The sequence below is a fragment of the Patella vulgata genome, chromosome 7, assembly GCF_932274485.2.
Source record: "Patella vulgata chromosome 7, xgPatVulg1.2, whole genome shotgun sequence".
NCBI classification, from domain to species: domain Eukaryota; kingdom Metazoa; phylum Mollusca; class Gastropoda; family Patellidae; genus Patella; species Patella vulgata.
This window is the reverse complement of record NC_065885.2, coordinates 25,311,963-25,337,842: the sequence shown is the minus strand read 5'-3', so window position 1 is coordinate 25,337,842 and position 25,880 is coordinate 25,311,963. Positions and strand designations below refer to the sequence as shown.

Below are 25,880 nucleotides of genomic sequence, written 5' to 3'. Positions count from 1 at the left end.
TTTGATATGGTCCAGTTTGCATTGAGGGTCTGTGAAATAAAACTGGGTTGTAGGACTGCTATCAGTATAACATTTCGTTCACATTAACAGAACACAATTTTTATTTTAAAACAATCGATGTCTTTATTCTAAAAGCATGACGTTTTTTTTTTGTTTTTTTTTGCTTGATTGATAACGATAAGAGAATACTTGTGGAAACGTCGTGCTTTTAGAATAAACTAGTGATTGTATCCCATAAAAACTGTGTTCTGTTAATTTGTTCCCTGATCGCTAAATGCCACTTAAAGAATAACTAGAAATGGGCGTGGCTCTGCCCCTGGGGGTCGGGCATGCACCAAAAACAATAGGGATCTTCCTTGGGGTATAAGGAATAAGTATACCAAGTTTGAAGAAAATCCAGTAAGAATTGCGCCCTGTAGGCGACACAAAGACACACGAAAAGAAAATGGGCGTGGCTCTGCCCCTGGGGGTTGGGCATGCACCCCAAACGATAGGGATGTTCCTTAGGGTACAAAGAATGTGTATGCAAAGTTTCAAGATTATTAGTTAAGAAATGTGGCCTGTAGACGACAAACAAACAAATACTAGAAATGGGCGTGGCTCTGCCCCGGGGGGTCGGGCATGCACCAAAAACAATAGGGATCTTCCTTGGGGTATAAGGAATAAGTATACCAAGTTTGAAGAAAATCCATGAAGAATTGCGCCCTGTAGGCGAACCACAGACACACACACACACACACACACACACACACACATACATACACACACACACACACACAGACAGGGGCGACGGCATAATACGTTCACATTATGAATGTGGACGTATAAAAAGGGAAATGTAGAATGCATTAGTTTCTTCCCATAACCTTAATGTTTAATGACACATTGTGGCAATAAATATATTGTATCTAAAATTGTACAAGAAAGCTTTGCATGGCCCTAAAGGACTAGGATTCATTTAATAATTTATGTCTGCAGTAGTCTGCATGTTGAATAATGGTTTAATATCGTTTATTTTATAATAAACAGTTCATTTAAACATGTACTGGTACATAATTACAATACTGTCTTTTAATATGTCTAACAGAACAAGCAAACCATAACATAAAATCAAAAAATGGACATTTTATAGATAGAATATATGAGCATATATTAAAGAAATCCTCAGGTCCTGGTTGAAATAAACATTGAAGTGCAAGTAACAAATGGAGATCATATTACCTTGTGCTTGATAACACCAAGAGCAAACTGGGACATAAGGCACCTGTCACAGATATTGTCAAGCACAAATCATATAAACATGCCATACTTGTTGAAACACTGCTCTATTGAAGTTGCTTGTGATTGTTATCCATTAAGTCATGTTTGTATTATTTCAAGGTGGAGATCAAGCTCCACTATGTGGCAGATAATGCATATATTTGGGTCATTTCTTTACTTTTTGACATTTAATTTGCGCACTTAAGACTATTTCCAATTTTTATACCTCACTGTAACTGTTTTCAACATCAATAGGGAATAAATATTAAGCAACATATTGGTCACCTTTTAACAACTGAAAACATAATATTGCCAGACATCTTAATAACTGTGAGGCAATATTATACATTCAAGTTCAGGGGCATGGACAATAACACCACATATAAAATATTGCAACACTAATGAAGAAACACAGGTTATGAAATTGTACAACATTTTCAAGACTAGGGCAATAAATTTATATCACAGATATTGTTAATACAATTAGAATTAAATTATGCATGTTCAGAACAAAATTGACAAGGCAAGGCTATACAAATATTCTTACAGTATGACTAAGCTATGCCAGTTTTTAAAAAAGAATCCTTGATCTAGTGTTTTGCCTTGACAACCCAGTAATAAAGCATAAATAACTCCATCCTAACCAAAGATAGTGAACACACTAGTGGTGGAAAGAGAGCAAATATACCCCAAGTCATGAATGATATAACTATTTATAGACAATTTCCTTTAATTGTTATAGACAATTCCCTGTAAAACTCTGACTGAATTACTGAAGATACACCTCTTTCAAATTGGAAAAGGATATAGTTTAACCATACATGATTAGAACCGTGGTCACAAGAATTTTAATGTGGAGGAGCAAGACAAATTTTAATCACCAATCACCACATTTAAGGTTCAACATAAGAAGTAATGTAGGTGATAAAAAATACTGTTCAACTATGCCAAAAATAGGGTTTCCAACTCTGCTCCACATAGTCAGAGATGGGCATCTGGGATCGGATCAGGGGCTCTGCGGCAAAAATGTTGACCATGCTAACTTGAATTAAACACAGATATTTATACGGTTGCGTGGGAACCGGCAAAAATGTTGACCATGCCAACTTGAAATAAACACTGATAGATATTTATAGGGTTGCGTGGGAACCGGAGCGATGTACCGGCCACACCCTCTTCTACTTGGGCCAGGTAAGGCTACACTTTGGTACGTAAAGACACTGATAGCTTGTTTGTCCTATGCTATAAATTATCTATTCTGTCTATGTAATGTGACGGTATTCCTAATTCCAAAAGATGATGTTTAGTCCACACTGTCCAGTCTTTCACTTCATCACATAAAATGTTCCAACACAACTCTGCTAATGGAGGTAACTTTAACCAGATTCTGTAGATTTTATTTGATCTTTTGTCTTCAATATGTACTACGCCCCCAAATACATACATACAACCATTCTGAAAATTATAAAATCAAAACAATTTACGGAGAAAACAATCTGTGCAATTCAAATTAAAATGGCCAAAGCTGTTTGCACAATAAAACATACAATCATTTTGTTATTACCTACCTAACAGGGAGCTGGACAAACAAAGCAAAACCAGTCTGATTTAAAGAGAAAATTTTTAACAGGTAGTCACTAAATAGTTGAAACTTTGCTTCATTATCCACAATAAATAGGGTCTTTAACACATATATTTATCAAGAGTTTTTGAAATCAGACAATGCTGATCAGCATCTACATTAAAGACATTTGTTTCTAGCAGGTAGAGAGAGAGAGAGAGAAATGGGGTTTAATGTCAACTCGACACAAACTAGGTCATTTCGGGACTAACACATGGTTTAATTTTATTTCAATAATTCGCTTGGTCAGAGGGGTCTTTAGCAGTGGGAGGAAACCGGAGAAAACCCACAAGGTTGGACAGGCGACCCTACTCCTTGTCACGTACAACCGGGGATTCGAAACCACACCAGTTGACTCAATGACAGTCCGTATGATACAGCATGCAAGTGCTAACCATTCGGCCATCCAACCCCCCAGCTCATATGTTGTTAACAGATAGTGAAAATATAATTATCAACAAGACAAAAAGAATATTAAGCCTAAAAAAAATAATTTGTTTCAGATGGTCATCAATAAAGTTTTCTGCAATTGGTATTTGGTCAAGTCATCGGTGGATGCATCCTAGCGTTCAATCATTGACAGGTTTGATAATCCCAATGATGGTAACATTTCTATTATCTATAATAATGTACTCATCTCATAAGATGTATTGTATTTGATAGAAAACATATATTTTCCAATTGAACATTCCTTAACTATTGAGCTACAGACTAATTAAATCAAATCTACTAAAATCTTAGTGCTCACGCAAATATTCTTCAAATAGTTTTTCAAAGCTATTTATTATTCAAATAAAGCTAAGGGATTTTGATGTGTTTTTGTCTCCTATGAAATATTTACTAATATTAATTCAGTGAAATCAAATGTTTAAAAACTAACAACTTAAAGAAAATATATTCATTTCAAAGATTTACAGTACTGGGTATCTACATATACAAATCTGAAAATGAACCAAAAATGATCCAAAACTTTATCATTTCAATTGAATAAAATTGTTAAAAAGCATTTGTATAATGACTTACAATATTCAAATAGTAAAATCATCTATAGATGAAACCAATGTTATTTAAATTCTCATTCCTGTATAGTTTATACATGTATGTACCAACAACTGACCTGAGTAACATCAGCTGAATGAAAATATACAGGGCTAGGCAGAAGACATGGTAGTTTTTTCCACTGCAATGTTGTTAGATTTAATTTCCAAATATCGTCAGCTATCCTTCGTTGTCCTAATCCTCCACATATATAGATTTCTAAATTAGAATAAAACAAAACTTATAGATGTTTACTGCAGGTCTTTATTTTTGCTTTAAATGATATATAAATTTAAACATATATTAACATGAGGGCAACGGTGATATATTTAAACGTTTTTTTAAACCAGATAAAAATTGTGATTTTTACGCACAATAAAGGGTCATAATCCAGGAAGTTGCAGTCCAATATGTGTGAATATCGAAAGGAACTGCGATCTTTGGGTTATAAACATACATTTCAAATTTCATCTAAATCGGATAAAAATTGTGACCTCTAGAGTGTCCACAAGCTAAAAATTTGATTTTTTCGTACAATCAGGAGCCATAATCCATGAAGTTTTGATCCGATACATGCCAATATCGCAAGCAACCGAGATCTTTTGAAGATAAACCTATAATTCAAATTTCGTCAAAATCGGATAAGAATTGTGACCTGTAGCGTGTCCACAAGCAAATTGTGAACGGACGGACGAGCAGAGGCGACAACAAGATACCTCCACATGAAAATGTGGGCATATAAAAAGTGATTTTTCGTACAATTAGGGGCCATAATCCATGAAGTTACGGTTCAATACATGTCTATATCAAAAGGAATTGAGATCTTTTGGAAATAAACCCATATTTCAAGTGTCGTCAAAATTGGATAAAATTTTGGACGAACGGACGGACAGGGGCGAAGACAATATATACGTCCACATGAAAATGTGGGCGTATAAAAATTGTTTGACAGGAACACTCACCATTATCAAAATATACGCAACTGTGACATCTTCTGGCAGATGGGTAACCATTTATTGAATCTGGTTTTCCTTTGAATTCTTTCCATTTTAAAGTTTGAATATTAAAAACAGGTATCTGTCTCAAAATGAATATAACCATAAGAAAATTGAATACAGTACTATGTAAAATCTGACCTCTCCATGGACTTTTAAGAAAATGATCAACTCCTTATTATCTACATTTTAAATTTTTGTATTGTTCGTCATTGATAAAATATGCTATCAAGTCTGACCGTCTTCTTTTGAATGTCCATTGAAGTTTTGTGTAATCATATGCTAATTTTAAATGTCATTAAAGATATATTTCTTCCTATGCCTAGGGACTCAGGGAGCCCAGCTGGCTGAGTGAGTAAGGCTTTGGCTCGCTAACCTGGAGGTCTAGCCTGCGATTTCTGTATTGGTCAGGAAAGTTCATAAGTATTTTTCAGTATGGTTCCCCCTTGTCAGTGGTGAACGACAGAGGTCCTGGAATGAAAAATCGAGGTCCTGTGTACACATTGGCGTGTACATACAAGAACCCTTGACAGTAGGAATTCGAAATTAGTAGGTCGTAGCGCCACTTTTCGGGCAAAATTTCCCTTGTAGCACATTGTATGGTGCATGCACGTCTTTATTAGCTCAGTCGATGCAGAAAAGTAGGAAGTTAAGCCTCATCTCGATCTCGGTGTTGGCCGAAAAAGTTCCTTTGCATTTTCCAGCTTGGTTTCCTTTCATCAGTGCTGCAAGACAGGGCCTGGCAAGGAAAAGGTATCTGTTCATGTTGTGCACTTGTTGAAGAGTATCCTGAAATACCACTGGTTGGCATACCATAATAGAACGATTCAACTGTCCTACCGTCTGCCTTAAAAGGGGTGATCAATAGCACCCGCTCTGGTAGATTGACCCTTTTATTTAAGAAGCTAATTAAATAATTGAAAGAATTAGGATTACCTCTTTGAAACCAAAGACTTCAAGAGCTGTTCCACCTCCAATTAGATACAAATCATTACCTTTACTAATAACTTCATGTCGATATCTATTTCAAAATAAAAATTTATCTATTATGCCTTTTACTTTAAATAATGTACACAAGGACATGCAAGCTTTATATTTTCCTGGTTAAAAATTGACAAAATTGCATAATGTCATAAGTGCAAATGCTTTTTCCTAAATGTTCTTTCAGAAAGTCTCCTGGAAGTCTACAGGAACATAATACTGTGGACATAATACAAGATAAATATTAGGTAATATGACATGAGTGCTGCAAAGGGGTAGAATGTGCTTTTGCGATATAAAATTCTATATTACACACAGTAACAAATTTAGCAAACAATCAACAAACGATACACAATTAATACAAAGGGTCAAATTTGGCTATGAGTGTCATCATAAATTACCAACTTATGAACTTTTCACTTTAAAACTCTTATCAAAAATAAGACAAAAACGAACTGAACAAAAAACACCCAAAACCTTTTATATAGTTACAATCTCCAATGTAAGTGTTTTCTTCGTTTAAACCTACCTTGAGTCTGGCTGCCATTTAGTATTATCTTGACCTGAAAGTTGTTCCCATCTTAAATCATTAAGATTTAACTGATGTACATCCATGTTATATATTAAACCTGTTGTACCACCAATAACATAAACATAATCTCCAACCAACGTCATTGTCTGAGAAATATATAATATATCTTAATATTGTGAACTATACTTGAGATTACATAGCACACCGGCCAGCAGTTAACATATTCAAATTTCACAAAGATTACATAATAATTGAGAATTTTAAAAGTTTAACAATGTTTAACGCGATCATGATCATTAAGGGGCTTAACTCTGTAGATTCATCTCGAAAATATGTGAAAGTTGCCCAACTAACAAAGATTCTCTTCTCGTATACATTGCTGTATGTACCATATCCAAGCTTTATGAGCTTTTAAGTATTTGATAGTTACATGGTGGAGGTCGATCGCAGCCATGTTTGAAAATGGTTTATGAAAAATATGCTAGTTTATAGCGTGTAAATAGAACGATGAGCCTGAGATATTTCCTGTCAATTTTTACACAAGTTCTCATGATAGGCATATATATATATATATATGGCCGAGCTGGGACCCAAAATTTGAACACTACAGATCAGTGGGTAAACTTTAAATCTATTACCTAGCCTTGCTTGCTAATAAAAGGTAGATTAAAAAGAGTTACAATTAAGCCATATACAAAATATATTCTGGTTCAAAAGGGCAGCATGACCTGTTTTTATTTGAAAAAAAAAACCCAAGAATTAAAAACAGGCTCATTAATTACTGCACAAAATATTTTATCCTGGTTACTGGGAATAAATCTAGGAAAAGATTTGAATGAATCCATAGCCTCATTTATCAAGTACACAACACTGATAAATGTTAATGACAATCATAAATGATACTGGATAATCATAATTTCCTATAAACAACAATTTGATTTGTATAGACGTCATATAGCCAAGTAGCGTTCCTTTGATAAAATAAAAACACAAAGATAAAACCTCTCTCCCACATCTGATTTTTTAAAAGGATGGTCTGGAAACCATAATTTTTTTTTTTGTATGGCCTGGCGCACTCGGTGGGTGTAATACTTACATGACCATATTTTGCTTCTGGTAATTCTCCGGTACATGGGTAATATTTCCATTTTAAAGTTTTTAAATCACAGACATTGAGTTCATTACTACTGGCATCACCAAACGGAATCCCTGTACCACCAAATAATAATATATTGCTTCTGTCTTTTACAACTGCAGAAAGAATGATAAAATATTATACGTTTATATAAATTAATCATTTTTTTTTTACAAAAATAGGCTCTCACACTCTTGCCAGAATAAAAACCATATATAATAAGTAATTTTATCAAAAACAATTTTGGTGCAAACGCCAGCCCTAAGTCCAGCAGATCTTTTTATCTTCACTAACAAAGAGATCTCGGGTTTGCACCTGGTGTTGGACGAGAAACGACTTTTAGCTGTGGTTCCCGCTTGTCAGTGTTCAGATGGGATGCACATAAAAGAACCCTTGAGGGTTGGAATTCGGTATAAAAGTATGCGGTAGTGTCGCTCTCTGGGCAAAATTTCTCTCATAACACACTATATAGTTTACGCCGCCTGCAATGGCCCAGTCAGAGCAGAAAAGTATTACGTTACACCCCATTTCATTTATACTCAGGTATGTTTAATTATATAATAACAGTCTACTGTCTATAAATTGTAGTGTTTTCAACTTTTGAAATATATATATATATATATCCCTAGCCAACATTTATTTACAAAAGACAATTTCCATGCCACACCACATATTCCTGAAGCAATGGCCCGAGAAATCCCTCTCTTGCCATTACTGGATTGGCTTCTGAGTGTGTCTATTCTTCCCGTTCAATCCAATCTATCCCAAGGACAGCAACATGACAGCCCTTCGTTTAATCTGGGTCGTCCCTAAAGCTTTGGACAGTGATTTAAGGTATTAAAAACAAACAGTATTGTTTACAGTGTATTCGTTTTGATAGTCTCGTTCGTCACGCAATTAGTTTTTCTGCAATATTCTGCTATGCACTGGTTAATTAGGCATAATAAAATCGTGAGTCATGACGTAATGTTATGTAAACAGATTTGGTCCAATTTTGAGCTCTGTTTAAAGCAAAATGATATCGTTACGCAGTAAGCTATCGGTTGTTAATCAGACTATTGACCCGTCATAATTTGGAACAGAAATTTGCTTCCTTTACCGCAGTGTTAAGCGGGGATTATGTATAATCAAATGAAACTCTTCGAGGAGTATGTGCCACACATGGCCCTTTCAACTTCAATTGTCAAGAGGTTCTTTTATGTGCCTTCTATTCTGTGCGCACAAACCAATAGTATTATTTGTTTTTTTCTCCTATGGGAATGGCTCATCACACCCTTATCAGCCCTTGGGTGTTACCCCTGATAAAATAAAATTTTAAACTCGCTTACCGGTTCTAACTTTTAAATGTGTAATTGGCACCGCTCCTAAATATCTTTGTAAACTTGTTCAATCTTAGTACATTTCATCGAAAAATCTACGATTGAAATCTTTCAATCAACTGACCATACCAAGTTACAGGATGACAACTTTTGGTCATTGTTTGAAGTAGCTACTGCTAGAAGGTGCAGAGAGAGAAATGGGATTTAACAACCACTTGACACGAACTAGGTCATTTTGGGACTAACATATGGTTTAATTTTATTTCAATAATTCGCTTGCGCGTAGGGTTCTAGTGGGAGGAAACAGGAGGACCTGGAGAAAACCCACGAGGTTGGACAGGCGACCCTAAACCTTGTCACGTACAACCCCCCAGTTGACTCAATGACAGGCTTTATGATACAGCGTGCACATGCTATGCATTCGGCCATCCAACCCCCCCGCTAGAAGGTGCAACTCATTACCTATTAATCCGCGCCAATGCATTATTGTCATTTAAGAAACTTTTAAAAAACTCATCTGTTTCAAACAAGTTATAACTGAGAGCTAAAGACTTTAAGTAGGTATGTTTGGTCAAGCGCTACAAGCACAATATTTGTGGAGTTTTGGTGCTATAGAAATGGACATTTATTATTATGAAAAATAGGAACAGGGCTAGAAAAATCATGAATCTTCTGGTCAACAGTCCAGCATATTAGCAAGCTCAACTATGTAATCTATTTCAAATTGTGGTGGAGCCAGTGAGTATGATGTTTCAGGTCCGATCTTAGTATTGGCCAAGAAAGTGAGTGGTGCAGCAGAGATGACGTGACAAAGAACACCTAGTTGTTTGGATCAGATGGCAAAATTACTGGTATACACTACAGTACAACTCTACTTACTAGTGTGAGAAGCCAATTCAAAAGGCATGCGTCCCTGAGTTTTCAGTCTTTTCCATTTTCTTGTTGCAAAATTAAATTTCCAGAGCTAAAAAATAACAAGAAATTACGATCTGGGAAACACTCAAATTAGACAGAACTTTTCTTGAAATTGAAAAAAAAAAAGGTTACCAGGCTATGATACAATCACAGCTACTGAGAGCATCGAGAGTCCAAAAAGTTTTTTTTAAAGTAATGAAGGTGAATAACTCTGAAAGTAATTGAAGAGCCCCGGGGAAGGACGATCTAAGTCACTTTTTCAACGAAAAGACAAAAATGTCACTTAAATCGTTCTTCCCCTGGACTCTTCAATTAATAGATATATTCAACAGATGTCATGGTCTCACAAATATAAACAATGACTACAAATTTAAACAAGATACAGAAAATAATAACTTTGGCATCCACTTGTAACTACATGCATGGACATGAATGGGATGATGATACACCACATTTCATTGTGGGTGTACAAAAATTAACCATAAAAATTAACAGGTATCCTATAGGTTCATATCTTCTACACACACATAATATATATATATAGTTACTCTCTCTCTCTCTCGGTCATTTTGACACTAACATGATCCCATGGTTTATTTCAATAATTCGCTTGCATGTAGGGATCTTTAGGTGTGGGAGAAATGAAATGGGATTTAAAGTTCTACTGTTCTGCAGCGACTGGGCTAATGAAGACGGGCATATGCCATACCATGTGCTATGGTTGAAATTTTGCGCAGAGAGCGGTGCTACAGCATACTCTTATATCGAATTCCAACTGCCAGGAGATCTTTTATGTACAAGGGACCTCGTTTTTTTCCTAGCCGAATGACTATGACCTATTCTTATATCGAATTTCACCTGCCAAGGGATCTTTTACGTGCATGCCAATGTATACACGGGACCTCGGTTTTCCGTCCCATCCAAATGACTAGACAGCTGTCCTTGTCAGGCCCTCCATCCTGCACCACTGACAAGGGAAAACCACGCCTGAACATACTGATGAACTTTCTCAGCCATGACCCGGATTGAACCCGCGACCTCCGGGCTAGCGAGCTAGCGTCTTATTCATTTAGCCATTGTGGCTCCCTAGGTGTGGGAGCAAATCGAAAGATCCAGAGAATAGTGCTGGGTATTGCTACTGCAATCCCGATATGATACATATTGTAATTCAGGTGCTATGATACAATTTGTACCACGATTCATAACCAGGTCAATATTTACCAAGAAAACAACAGGATAAATATGAATAATTGATATTTCTAGTCCTGCCGATGTTGAAGAAATAAGGATCAAATGAGTAACGTGGATAATTAAGAGTGACAGTTTACTTACTGAAGAGACAATAAAAGAATCATGATACATCGATTTATCTCATGATTCAATACGTGAATCGGTAGAAGGTGAATCGTGATATATCGTACCAGCACTACTGGAGAAAACCCACAAGGCTTGACATGCAGCCCTACTCCTTGACTTAATGACAGACTTTATGATCCAAACCATTCGACTACCCAACCACCTCAAAACAACATGGATACCATATTCTTAAACAAACACCCTGTATTATATAATCTCCATTACCTCATGAAATAAAGGATAATTGGAATCTTCATCATTTTGTATTTCCCAGAATTCAGGATTATAACCGCCTAATGCATATAGATTAGCCTCATCTACAACCAAACGATGTCCACTACGTTCCTCAGGTATTTCATGGGTTTTAATATCTATAATAAATAATATCAAATATTTGGTAACTTACTATACTGAATCACATGAGTTGATAATGCAACTAATTGAGTTAAATTTGCAATTCAGGATGTGTGGATCTTTGAACAGTTTACTTAAAATATACAAAAATATGATCTTTATTTATCAATGTGTTTATATAGCATAATATAATTTTATCATTGTATTTATTTCAATATATCTAAACCTAGCTACGAGAACGTAACTAAAAACGCTGAGATATACTGATGTGCTTGTTTTTAGCTATGATTGGATGCCTTTAGTTCCAAGTGGAAAACTCAATTTCTTTATTAATGTATGTACCATCGTAAAAATAAGTTAATTTTATACTATTAGTACTTATTACACATACGCAGTCCAATCTACTGAAACAACATTCATTTATCAGCAAATATTGACAATAAAGTAAATCAAGCGTTGTTTTTATCAAAATTGATGCGGACGTTCATAATTACGCTGTATTACTACTGCACAACTCTGATCGATGGGTACTTTGATTGGCTATTGCACACGAGGCCCCGCCTTTATGTGTTAAAGACGTAAATTTAAAATGTCGGAAAAAGCAATCTACTGTCACTTTGATTTAAAAAGAGGGGATTTGTACCCATTTCAGGTATGCTTAATTGTAGTTGGGTGTGGCAGAAATATTATAAATAACAATAACCAATCGTTGTTTTGATTAAAAATATTGTCAATTTTGTTTACAAATGCCGGGTGCGAATCGCTCCCGCATGTGCTACATTGAAGGTAATAGCATCATCTCTTATCTCGAAACACGGAGGGTTGAGAGTAAGGTTTGTTATCTAATCTAAACCATACATGTGCTAATTGGTGCAATTGCACTCCTGATCCTTTCCAACTTCATTTTGTAGAGACTTGACATTTGTGGGGGATGATGTCAGGGGTACACAACAAATTTTAACTGATTCGGTCAATAAATTTTTATTTTACAGACATTTTACTCTTGATATATCATAACGATTTGCTTATTTACTATTTTGATTTGAATATCAAGATACTAAGATGGCTTCCTAGAAGTTCCTACACGCTGAAATGCCTCACTGATACTCCAGTTAATAATAATGTATTGTCAGTGCTCTGTCTAGCTGCAATATTTGTAGCTGGGATAATTGTTTTATTCATTGCTGAAATTGATAACACCACAAGCTTTTGTGCAAGTTAAAATAGCTTAAAGTAGCTAAGTCTCTAACTCAATATCATCCAAAATCTTCGACATTGAAAACACGATTTATTTGTCGGTTTAAATCAACATTGATGTTCTGATCTTACCGGGAAAAGATGGCCTTTTCATATCCAATATTTAAGACAGAAAAAACATTTTACAATTGGTACACAAATCGTGTACCATAATGCGTTTCAGCGCTATTTGTAATAATGGACTCGAAAAACGAGGCTAGGCAAATTCCACAAGTCATGTCAAATAATATCGGCGTAGACTGGAATAACCAGATGCTATTCGATTGAGAATACTAGCGTATTTCGCCGAACCTAACTGATTAAAAATTACAGTAAAAACAGAAACGGTTGAATGTAAATCAATTTATATACATTCATATTACATTATTGTATGCGTTGCGACCCATTTGTGTCAATTTCTAGATCCAAAATATTAGCGACTTAGCTCCTTTAAATTGCAAAATTTTCAACACATATCACAGTTTGCATAATCTGGTTAAAACACAGATCCTATTTCGTTTCGTTTTTATAGTTCTTTTGACCCCTGACGTGACCTATCGCTATAACTTGTCAGATCTTCATGTAGTGTAGGCCATCGAAAGTATAAAAAACCAAAATGAAATATAGATCTGTATTTTAATCAGATTGAAGTTTGTATGGAAATAAGTAATCATGTTATAACTAGTGAAGAGTGGAACACTGAAATCTTTATCTTATCTTACCGAACAGTTTTTGTAATTTAATTCTGCTTCCGCTGCCATTTTAAATTGGACAAATGAAAAGAAATGAAATGGGGTTTAACATCCTACTGTTCTGCTCCGACTAGGCTAATAAAGACCAGCATACGCCACACAGTGTGCTATGAGGGAAATTTTGCCTGGGCAGCGGCACTATGACCTACTTTTATATCGACTTCCACCTGCCAAGGGATCTTTACATGCACACCAATGTATAGACAGGACCTTGGTTTTTAGCTCCATCCAAATGACTAGACAGCTGTCCTTGTCCTGCACCACCAACAAAGGGAAACCACACCGGAAAATCCCAATGAACTTTCTTGGCCAGTGCAGGGATCAAACACGCGTCCTCCAGGCTAGCGAGTCAGTGTCTTTCCCACTTAATCACCGTGGCTCCCTTTAAATGGGACAGAAATAGCCGCTGAATTTGATTGAATTTATAGGTTTATGGGGTAAGTTTCACATTGAATTCAGTGGGAATTGGTTGTTAAGATATGTGCAGTACAGTTTGGGAACAGTTTAATTCGAAATTAAGGAAGTTATAGGCCAGTAACTTTTTGGTCATCAAATGATGACAAAACATGCTCAAAGGAAGTCCTTAGATTGATCCACTATTGTGGTTGGAGCAAGACGGAAGACATCTGTAATGGAATCAATTCTAAACATTCATGGCCAGATAGTGCTATAATTCAATGGTCCTTGGGTTAGACATAATGGGTGTCCAACAGTCAGAGAAGAATGATCAACCATGGCTCACACAAGCTTTCAATTTTTTCGGCCAAAATGGATAATTTAAAAAATATTTTCTGCCAACTGGAATATTTTATCTGCCAAAAATTGGTGATAAAAAAGACAACATGTAACAATTTTATTTCTGAGGTAGAACTGTTAAAAACAATAACCGGCATATACAATGTCCAACAACTACAAAATCTGTCTTTACATTATACATGAGCCCAGTTTTGAGATGATTAACTAAGATCAGATTTTATTTTTGGTGACTTTAGTCTTTAAGCACACCGTATTGCACAATATATTTTCAATATTTACACGTAAAATCTCATCCAAGGATTGCCAACTGCCACTAGGCCTATTGTTATTTTCAGGTATCGGAATCCTTGATCCTTACCATCAGACTCATTGTTCACTTTAGAGCATTTTGGTAGTCGTAATGAAACAAATAGCACAGCGTTTTCTCACTCAAGAATCATCATTATTCGACTCCTTCTTACATTTCTGACCAATGGTGATAATATAATTTTAAAACAAATAATACAAAGCATGCTCGTATATTTGTCATGTCGTATGAGACCACAGTAAACGGAATTCAACCATTAAAATATTTAATTCTTTTCGAAAAGAATTGTCAGCCATTTTGAAACATCAAGTTATTAATTATTAGGAGCAAATAATGACATGAGATAGGCTTTAAATATATATATATATATATATATATCATTGGCAATTATCAATCGACTAATCATTAATCCGAGACAATTGGGTAGTATTTAACATTGACACAATCCGAATTATCAGCGAGTTGATTAATTTATAGTATACAGCCACCTGATTGGGATTGACACTCAATGTTATGGTCAATCTACGATATATATATAGATTAGACTTTTAAGATTTTTTGCCGCCAGTTCTCAAAACGAATTGCTAGTACTCCAAAACGTTATTGCCAAAATTATCGCCAAAATCTAACTTTAAACACCACTTTCATATTTTTATCGCAAATTGCCACTGACAGCGTTAGGCCTGCAGCCGACACTCATAAAATCAAAGCCATATTCTTATGTAAAGGCCTATCCAATACTAAAAGATCTAGATAGGAATGTTTGGCGTCAAAATAATGGAATGACTAAATTCCTGACCACTAATTAAAGTGTCTAGCATACACAAGGATTAGGGAACGAACGTCTACTGGACTGTCGAAAATTAAATTAATGACTGTCATATTTTCTGTCCGCCACACCATAGTAGGTAGTTCCGTTAGGAACTGTTTCTGAGTGGACGATTGCCACTGACAGTTCCTATCCGTCGCTATACAGCTACAATATGAAAATACTGCTCTTCCAAACCTGTTCTAAGGCTATTTTGGAATCCTCACCAACCATTTTTCACCAGGATTCTTCTTTATTCACTAGAGGAATCATTTCTTGCCATAGCTAACACACATTTATAATAATTCAACACTATTTTCAAGTAGAATTCTGCAATTAAAAACATACACCAAATACGTTTGAATTGATCACTCATTACGAGACCGCATGTTTATTTAATCACTAAATTCTACTTGAAATGGTGTTGAATTATTATAATTTGTGTCAAATATAGTGAGAAATGATTCCTTTTGGCAGAAAATAAAGAATCAAGGTGAAAAATAGAAGGTACCCCTACGGGTTCCAAAACAGCCTGAGAACAGAAGTGGGGAAGAGCGGTACCGGTACTGTTGTTTTACCGTATTTTCATATTGTAGCTATATAGGGGCGGATAGGAACTGTCAGTGCACATTGTCCGCTCAGTCACAGTTCCTAAAGGAACTACGGTAGGTAGACCTACATTATTAGTACATATCGTACATGCCTACATAATACATGACATTGACATGTAGGCTATTACTATTACTAATACTAGTAACTAGAAGACCACCGAACGAACGGACTATCTCTCTGGTGAGTCATTTCCAACAGCACCATGCAGTCCTTTTTACTTATAATGCAAATTAAATGCCAATGTCTAGCATACGACCAATGAAAATGACATACTTTTTGGAAGGACCTCTCCAAATTTGCAAATGTTTTTCATGGAGGCCGCCATCTTTATTTTTCTCATAATTTTTCTCTAGAACGCTTTCATTGGCTGTTTAATTATAGGGATCCAATCCAAAACCAATTTACTTCAAGTCATTATTTCCGGTAAATAGTGTCATGGCGTCTAACACAATAACTCCAGATAAAGTAAAGACGTTTTTGTCAACTTTTCTGAGTTCAAATACCAAAGAAAGCAAAACAGAAAAGTTAGACATTTTCTCAAATGATTCACATTGATTGTTTAATTATTTTGATTTTCCGCGTGCAGCCCGAGCCCATATACCTGATTATTGATTATTGCCATTCATTAGTGAGAATATATGACATATTGAAATGATGATATTGATAGTGATAAAGTTGTAATCAGTAAATTGCACAGCCTTTGACTTAACTTTTTGTTTTTCTTTAATAGAATATCGATATGTAATGTATTTCAGGCAAATCCTAAGTAATATTACATCCAATTATTCCAACCTCATTTTTTTTGCCCATCCGAATGACTAGACGCTGTTCCTTGATGAGGGACAACCAGGCCCAAAAGTCCCAAGTAACCTTTTCGAACGATCCCAGCATTGAACCAAGGGTCTCCTGGTTAAGAGAGACAGCACCCTACCCACTGAGCCACCATGGCTCACTAAGGCCCATATAAGTAGGATGGTTGTTATATTGGGATGTGGAAGTGCATAGAAGAAATACAGATTTGATTCATCTAATTAATGATTGTATCTGATATAATTTGTGTATTTTTAATATCTTAGGAATGTTGAAGTGAAATCTGATGATGAAAAGAAGGAAGCAGTTTTATCTCCAATTGAATCTGCTGCAAAGTTTGACTATTTCAAACGAGTGGAAACATATTCAGTATCCTTATCAAAAACAAAAAATAAATGATCTAAATTGTAATTATTCAGTTCTGATATTATAAGTATAGAACTTCCTAAACCTATTTCAGTTTCTTGCATGAAGCCTTGCGAAATATCAAAGAGGAATTATAAGAATTTTTTTTTATATTTAAATTAAATTTTAACTTGTGACGCAAAGAAATAGTAAAAGTGCCGAAATATCAATTTTGAGAACGGATGTATAATTATATTATCTTAACTTGATCTCACAGCCTATGACATGGTTTGGTAAGCCAAAGGAATTATCTCCACTGATCTGTGCACGTTATGGCTGGGAGAACTCAGTGAATGATATGTTACAATGTGTTAGTTGTAGAGCGGTATTAAGTGGTCAACTACCATCAACAACTGAGTTTGATTTATGTATGTTCATTCTTTATTTTAAAACCGTATTTATTTTTTTAAAATCTACCAAGTCTAATAATTTGTGGTCTAATTTACCAGAGCTACAATAACATAGTTTTAGTTAAATTTCTTTCAAATTAGGTTTGTAGTTTTAAAGAAAGCTTAAAGGCACAATGCATCGTTTAGCGCTATAGGAATCCCATGCAACCTAGGAATATCAGTTCTATGCTGCTCAAGCGTAACAAGACCCTGCCTTCTTTTATTGTTGGGGGGTTGGGTTTGTAGTAATCGAGCTAAGTACATATTTAGAGTGTATTAAACCCGTGAGAAATTTGATATTTTAACAAAATGCAAATGAGCACCCAGCCTTTAAATGAAAACATGCTACTGATGATAAAGAAGGCCATGGTAATTTGTATTTTATTTTGTATGTTGGAAATTTCTAGATAAAGAAAGCTGTGATAAACTATTAGAAAAGCTGATATCAGGTCATGAAAAGTTATGTTGGGTGGCTGCTAATCCAACTTCAGGTACAGTATATATGATAATGTTTACAATGAGAAAATTCCATGGCTCAGCATTTTGAGCTGATCCTTCAGAAAAGCTATTTTGAGTTGGTATTTAATTTGCATGCTTTAACTCACCTTTATAAAATACATAACTACTGTACTTATTTAAGGGAGTTTGATCGCTTATAAATTGAACATGTCAATGCTGAATTTAATACGTAAATCCTCTGCATTTTTAAAACTAATAAGCTGTGTACTTTTCATAGTTTCTGTTTTATTTTGTTGGGTATTTTTCAGAGCGATTTATGATTTTACCTCTATATGATGTAGTTCAGTTGAAAAATGAATTCCATGAAAGATTATGTCAACTGGCCAAGATTAAAACTACTCTACCAAAGCTAAACTTTGAAAATCTAGAAAAATGGGTGAGTTGTTATTATTATTAAAGGATTTTGTACCCTTTTCTAGAAAGAGATCATTTTCTTAGTTTTCAATACACATATATTTTTAACATCTCACTGAACTTTCTTTTAAATTGTACATTCAATTCTAATTGATTTCTTTACAGGGATTTGATGAAGAGAAATGTACACAGTTAGCAACATCGCAACATATACGAGAAGATGCTGCTATATCAGCTACCCTAGCAATAACAGGATGGACACTTGGGTAAGTATATTGAGATACTAGTAATCATACAATGGATATTGTAAATTAGGCTATTAGCTATGCTGTATATAACAGAATGGGCATTTGGGTTAGTCGCATTAGCAATAATGGATTGGATACTTTGAAAAGTATATCAGCAATGATCAGGAATATCAGCTATACATATAGTCTCCACCAGTAGTTTTAACACATACATTTTAAATCCATCATAATAAAAACTGCATCGAAAGAAAAGAGGATCTGTTAGGAAAATGTAAAAATAAATTGTGAAATAGACATTAGAGTAGCAAGGGATAAATTTTTCAATGGATACTGGATTACAATTCTGTATGTTAAAGACTTGATGTGTTACTTAGCACAATTAGAATCCCTTGTAAACTACATTATTGTGAAAGTTTAATCTCTAATAGAAATATCAGTCCTAAAATGGTTCTATTCCATTCAATATTTACAAAGTTTTGACAAGTTGAATTTTCATCCATCTATGCTGCTTGAGCATAACAAGACACTGCCATCTTTTATTGGTAGGGGTTAAACCGAAGAGAGAGAAAGAGAGAGAGACAGACAGAGACAGGCAGACAGTCAGGCAGACTCAACACAAACTAGGTCATTTCGGGACTAACAATGGTTCAATTTTATTTTAATAATTTGCTTGCGCGTAGAGGTCTATAGCAGTGGGAGGCTATGAGGTTGGACAGGCGACCCTATTTGTTGTGACGTACAACAGGGGGAATCGAAGCCACGCCAGTTGACTCAATGACAGACTTCATGATACAGCGTGCACATGCTAACCATTCGACCATCCAACCCCACTGAATCGGAAAATTATCTAGCTTTTTTATTTTGACTTTTTTCTTAATTAAATGTTAAATAATCAATTGGAGTACATATTTAGCTTGTATTAAGCTATGAGAAATTTGATATTTTAGCGAAAAATGCAAATGATGCCTCCAATTTTTAAAGAATGTTTGTATATTTATATATGTTAGTTTTATTATTGTATTTAAGTGATAATATAGATATTGTTACTGTAAAACTTTGTTTATTTATATATGTTTTAGTTTAATATGGTATATCAGTGATAGTATAGATATCATTCTATGTAATTCCTGTAAAAGTTTGTATATTTATATGTTAGTTTTATGATGTTGTTACTGTAAAACTTGGTATATTTATATGTATGTGTTAATTGTATTATGGTATTTCAGTGACAGTATAGATATTATTCGATGTAATTACTGTAAAAGAAGAATAGGTTTGTGGAATTATGAAACCAAGGATACAGTATGTGAAAGTACAACAGATGATGAACCTTCTTCTAAAAGAATAAAACTGGTGTGTAAAACTTTTCCTGATTATATAATCAATTACAGTAAGATCTGAATAATGAATATCATATAAAAATCTGGGGAATTTGAAAGGCAATTCAAACTGCAGATTAAATCTTTCAAAATTCCCTGCATAATTATTTTGATTTTAAATATTAACTTTTTGAACCTGACTGGCCAGTTTTCCGGCCAAGATAATAACCGTCTTTTTCCGTGTATTAGGAATACCACTCTGAACATGTGTTGTGTGTGACAAGGGCTTTCCCCGCTTGCCTTGAGGATACACTGGTATGACTCATTTGGAATTCCATTACGTCTAGTCCAATCAGAACATTTTACAATGTGTTGCCTGCAGTGAGGGCTTCAAGTTCAAGGCAAAACACAAATCAAATTAGATGATTTTTGGTGATTTTAAACGATTTTTACGAATTTTTAAACAAAGATCTGATATTAAACAAACGTGAAAGAAATTAATGCTAGATACACAAGATTAAATGATACCTGGGTTACAGTGAATATTCTTAGAAATATTGTTTTACGGTCACGAATGGCAAACAGACGTTTAACAGTAGACCAGGCAGTGGCTAGAATACTTGAGGGTGATGACGAGGATGTGAATAATGTTGATTACAACAACAATAGTGACTTTCTTAGTGAAAGTATCAAAGATAATGAAAATAATTTTGAATTTGGGACTTTTTCTGGGTTTTTTTGTGAACTATGGAACTATGATGACAAATGTTGCCTTGAAAAATCATATTATATGTATATTTAAGAACGTTTTTGCCAGGTAGCACTTGATCCATACTGGCAGAATATCCCCTCTGTTGGCACTTTGGGCGATTTACAATTTTTTAATTTTGCCGTCAAATTTTGCCCCATGGGCCAGAGGGAGGGTCATTTAAGGTGTATATGCCGGGGTTCAAAGGATTAAAGAAAGATTTATATATGAATTGAATGTTTCCAAAAGTTTACTATTTAAAGTAAAAAAAGGTGCATAAATATATCCAGAATTCTAGATTGTTCACATATATTTTAAAAATCGAAATTGTTCTATTTTAATATTAAGACTAAGAATAAAAAAAAACCATCATGAAGAATGATTTGAAATCAATGTAAACTTAGGAAGAATAATTTCTAACAGTGTAAGTTGCATTACAAACAAGCTGAAAAAACCCTCTTGAATATCATCTCTCAATAACTATAATAAAATGCTGTTTGTTTACCAACCTGTATGAGAAATTGTGTTTTCAAATGCTGTGATTGAGAAGTGTGGCAGTTTGTAGGATACATTAAGCTGAAGATGTCTTTACTATATGTTTTTACACCAAGCAAAGATGGACATAATATGTTTTATGAATTAATAACCTTAGTGACTCAGGTGCTGGCACACTAATCTATTGGTCTGGGGTTCAATCCCTTCGTTGCCCAAGAAAGTTCCCTCGGATTTTCCATCATGGGTTAGCCTTGTCAGTAGTGCAGAACAGAGGGCTTGGCAAGGAACAGTGTCTAGTTGTTTGGATGAGACAGAAAACCGAGTTCCCATGTACACATTGGCATGCATTTAAAAGAACCGTTGACAGTTGGAATTCAATAAAAAGTAAGTGGAAATGCAGCTGTACTGGCATAATGCCCTTGATGACACATTATATGGCATATGCCAATCTTCATTGAAGTATTGAAGGCAGAAAGGTAGGGTGCTAAACCCTATTTCATTTCATTATCAACAAGAGACAACTAATATGTTCTTTGATGTTTTCTTTAGGAGAGAAAAACAACCTTAGATCCAATCATGGAACACAGATATTGGTGTCCCTGGGTTACCATGGAAACAACACCTAGCAAAGATTCTCTGGGACATGATTGTCAATCATTTGATGATTCCATCAATTCCACTGAAAATGAGGATGTGTCCTTTACCTTTAAAAGAAATGAGAAATGTCCAGGTTGGGTTAATACATTGAAGATATTAGTACCTGTTATAGCTGAGACAGTCGGATCAACTGGATTATCAGATGTAAGTTATAAATAATATTAATATTCTAAATAATCGTAAGTATTCTACACTGGGAACTTGCTTTACGGCAGTTTTACTAAATAGCCCATATTATTCAAGCATTGAAAGCAGTGAATTAGATTGTTTAAGGTTTGATTGAATCTCTTCCAATGCCTGGTTCTCATTCGTCAGGGGTGGCATCTATGATCACACTGTTGGATGTTCAATCCTTACAGTCATGTTGGTCGCATTCAAATCTAGGATCCGGTAGGTAACATTAATGCAGACTATAGACATAGGCGTACGGGGAAATTTTTTACTGTGGGGGCGGTGGTGGTTGGTGCCTCAAAAATGTAGTTAGGTTCTTAGTATGTTACATAAAAATCATAATATCTCTTTTGCGATGAATAAGTTCTAAATTTCTAAATCATCAATAAAAGAGAACTAAATTTAATTTACTTGTAATATACACAACTAAAAACAGTTGTTTATGTAACTGTAATTTGTGGCTTACTGTATTCCAAACAATAGAGGGTTCGAGTCTTAAGATTTATATTTAATTGCCTAACTATAGACACTCTGAATTTAAATTCGCTGTTAAATTGGACGCATTCAAGAACACAATATTTTTTTATACAACTTTTACAAAGTACAATTGTGTGCCCAAATTTTCCCAGCATTTGGTGCCCAAAATGGCGCCCCCCCCCCCCCAGCATCCCCAGCTCGTACGCCAATGACTGTAGATCATGTTGCAGAAATATGATATTGCAAAGAAAAATTAAGTTAATGAAATCCAATTAGCCACCAGTCAAAAAATGTTAAAAATAATTCACTGGATTGCATTTATTTTTACAGAGTCCAATGATAGACGGAATACGTTCAGTGAGAAAAATATTACGTGTATGGTCGTCACCTGAGAAACCAGCTGATCCTGATTCATCCACAGAATCTGATAAAAAGTAATCTTAGACCTCGGAAATATGCATCCATCTAAAAGTGAAAAACAGATTTCCTGTATTTTGTATTATCATCCTTCACCGAACAAAGTTATTCAAATGGGCTACATGTACGTCCTTCCTTCCTGGTTTTGTTTGCGAGCATAAACTCATAAACTGTTCAAGATATAGGAATATGATAAGTTTGATTCTAATTGCGTATAGTTTTATTACATCAATACCATGACTAAGTTCGATAGTTAGCATTTTCTGTCCAGTTTAAACAGTATGATGAGCAATTTGAATGTTTGATGTTTTATGAAAAGATGAATCTTTCCATTTTAACCAGGTAGCACAATTGGGATGTCTGATATTGTTTCCTATACATCTTTCAATATGTACAGTAATAGTATTTGCTTGTTGATTAACAATAACAAAGACATTGACTATCTATGTACCCGTGTCTTTTTTGTTTGTGTTTTAACCATGAAAAAAATATGTTTAAAATATTGATGAACTTAATTGTTTGTTCTTTTTTAAATTCTCTCTTGTTGTCACATCTTTCGTAATAAATCAAAGGGCTGCACATGGTTAGGCACATTTTGTTACGACATATCAGTAGCTAAATTTACCACAATGTCACAGACCCAAGTCTTATTTACATTTAGAAGGGAGCAGTTTCTTCATTTACACAAAAATACTATGTGTACATAAGGGTAAAACCAATATCAAAAATCAGGAGATATCTTACCAAAAATTCATGTGCTAAAGGTGTATTAGCATTGGTCATATCTCAGTTGGACTATGAAAATGGACTCCTGGCTGGCATTCCAGATTTCTCCCTCAACCATCTTCAAGTTGTACAAAATAACTGTGCTTGACTAGTTGCCATGTAACAGAAACTCTTAAAAGTCTTCATTTTTTATACGCCCACATTGAAATGTGGACGTATATTGCCGTCGCCCCCGTCTGTCTGTCCGGCCGTCCATCGTCCACAATTTTCTGTGAACACTCTAATGCCAAAAGTTATCATCCAATTGTTTTAAAATTGATATATGTTGTTTACATTAGTGAGATGAAGAAGCCTATTTAATTTCAATAATTTCCGTTTAATACGTCTAGAGTTATGGCCCTTGTTTCACTTTGTTGAACCTTGTGAACGCTCTAATGCCAAAAGTTAACTTACGATCTTTGTGAAATTTATATGCAATATTTAAGTTAGTGAAACGAAGAAGTCTATTGAATTTCAACAATTTCTGTTTATTACGTCTAGAGTTATGGCCCTTGTTTCACTTTGTTTAACCTTGTGAACGCTCTAACCCCAAAAGTTATCATCCAATCTTTCTGAAATTTACCTGTATTGTTTACATTAGTGAGATGAAGAAGCCTATTTAATTTCAATAATTTCCGTTTATTACGTCTAGAGTTATGGCCCTTGTTTCACTTTGTTGAACCTTGTGAACGCTCTAATGCCAAAAGTTAACATACGATCTTTGTGAAATTTATATGCAATATTTAAGTTAGTGAAACGAAAAAGCCTTTTGAATTTCAGCAATTTCCGTTTATTATGCCTAGAGTTATGGCCCTTGTTTCACTTTATTGAACCTTGTGAACACTCCAACGCCAAAAGTTATCATTCGATCTTTGTGAAATGTATATGCATTATTTAGATTAGTGAAACGGAGAAGCCTATTGAATTTCAGCAATTTCCGTTTATTACGTCTAGAGTTATGGCCCTTGTTTCACTTTATTGATCCTTGTGAACGCTCTAACGCAAAAAGTTATCACCCGATCTTTGTGAAATTTATATGCATGATTTAAATTAGTGCAACGAAAAAGCCTATTGAATTTCAGCAATTTACAATAATTACTTCTAGAGTTATTGCCCTTGTTTCACTTTGTTAAACCTTGTTAATGCTTGATTGATGATAGTTATCATCCGATATGTATGAAATTTATATGCATCATTTAAATTTGTGAAACGGGTCTATTGAATTTCAGCAATTTCCGTCAATAATTTCTAGAGTTATGGCGATTGTGAACGTTTGAATAACAAAAGTGATGATGTGATCTGTATGAAATTTATATGCATTATTCAAATTGGTAAAACGAAAAAGCCTGTCAAATTTCAACAATTTCTGTAGATTACTTCCAGAGTTGAGACCCTTGTTTCAGTTTGTAGAACCTTGTAAACCCTCAAACGCAAAAATTTATAATCTGATCTGTATGGAACTGTCTTGTAAAGGACCCCAATTACCTACAAAAGAATAAATATGCGACAACCTTGACGACCGCTCAGATGGTTTAGCTGCTGTGGGCGTATGTTTTGTTGCCTGGCAACCTATCTTTTTTTTTTGTAAACAATATTTTATTTCAAATTTATGAAAAGGGATCAGGGAACAGGCATAGCCTATATCACCCCTCTCCTCGTACAAAGTATATAAAACATATAATAAACAGATCTGTTATGTACATACTATTAAATAATGGTGAAAAACATATAAATTAGATAAGTTATATACACACTATTTATATATAACAAGTGAAAAAAAGAGAAAGTGCTATTTTAAAACTTGAATTAAAATTGTTCTGAGTAAATCAGATATTGAATCGTCTAGTGACATCGAAGTATTCATGAACTAATTTAAAGATGTTATTTGATGTAGCCTGATTTTCTATGCCAAAAAGAAGTGGTTTAATGGTTTGCTGTTGAGATGGTAAAAGATTTATAGTGTTTTTCCGTGCATCTGAATACAGTGGGCACCAGCAGAGAAAATGTTCAGAATCTTCAAAGCGATGACCGCAGCTGCATGATGGATCCTCGGAGATATGTCGTAAAAATCTATGCCCATTTAGGTCGCTACAAGAAAGCCGCAATCTACTATGTATAATCTGGTTCTT

General features: G+C 34.7%; 2 protein-coding genes across 2 annotated transcripts; one reads left to right on the top strand and one right to left on the bottom strand.

The window, feature by feature from the left end:
- Nucleotides 1–994: 994 nt before the first annotated feature.
- Nucleotides 995–16,299, bottom strand: LOC126827439 (kelch domain-containing protein 10). Its single transcript, XM_050556756.2, has 9 exons — nucleotides 16,251–16,299; nucleotides 11,378–11,523; nucleotides 9,761–9,845; nucleotides 7,524–7,678; nucleotides 6,425–6,573; nucleotides 5,851–5,935; nucleotides 4,882–4,996; nucleotides 3,999–4,138; nucleotides 995–2,715 (listed from the first exon to the last, which is right to left on the bottom strand). Exons 1-9 carry the CDS (start codon nucleotides 16,288–16,290, stop codon nucleotides 2,503–2,505), a joined length of 1,128 nt encoding a protein of 375 aa, XP_050412713.1. The 5' UTR covers nucleotides 16,291–16,299; the 3' UTR covers nucleotides 995–2,502.
- Nucleotides 16,300–16,408: 109 nt separating this feature from the next.
- Nucleotides 16,409–23,496, top strand: LOC126827833 (zinc finger C3HC-type protein 1). Its single transcript, XM_050557399.2, has 9 exons — nucleotides 16,409–16,501; nucleotides 17,054–17,156; nucleotides 17,410–17,560; nucleotides 17,989–18,072; nucleotides 18,349–18,476; nucleotides 18,620–18,720; nucleotides 19,929–20,055; nucleotides 21,814–22,065; nucleotides 22,900–23,496. Exons 1-9 carry the CDS (start codon nucleotides 16,413–16,415, stop codon nucleotides 23,005–23,007), a joined length of 1,143 nt encoding a protein of 380 aa, XP_050413356.1. The 5' UTR covers nucleotides 16,409–16,412; the 3' UTR covers nucleotides 23,008–23,496.
- The last annotated feature ends 2,384 nt before the right edge of the window (nucleotides 23,497–25,880 follow it).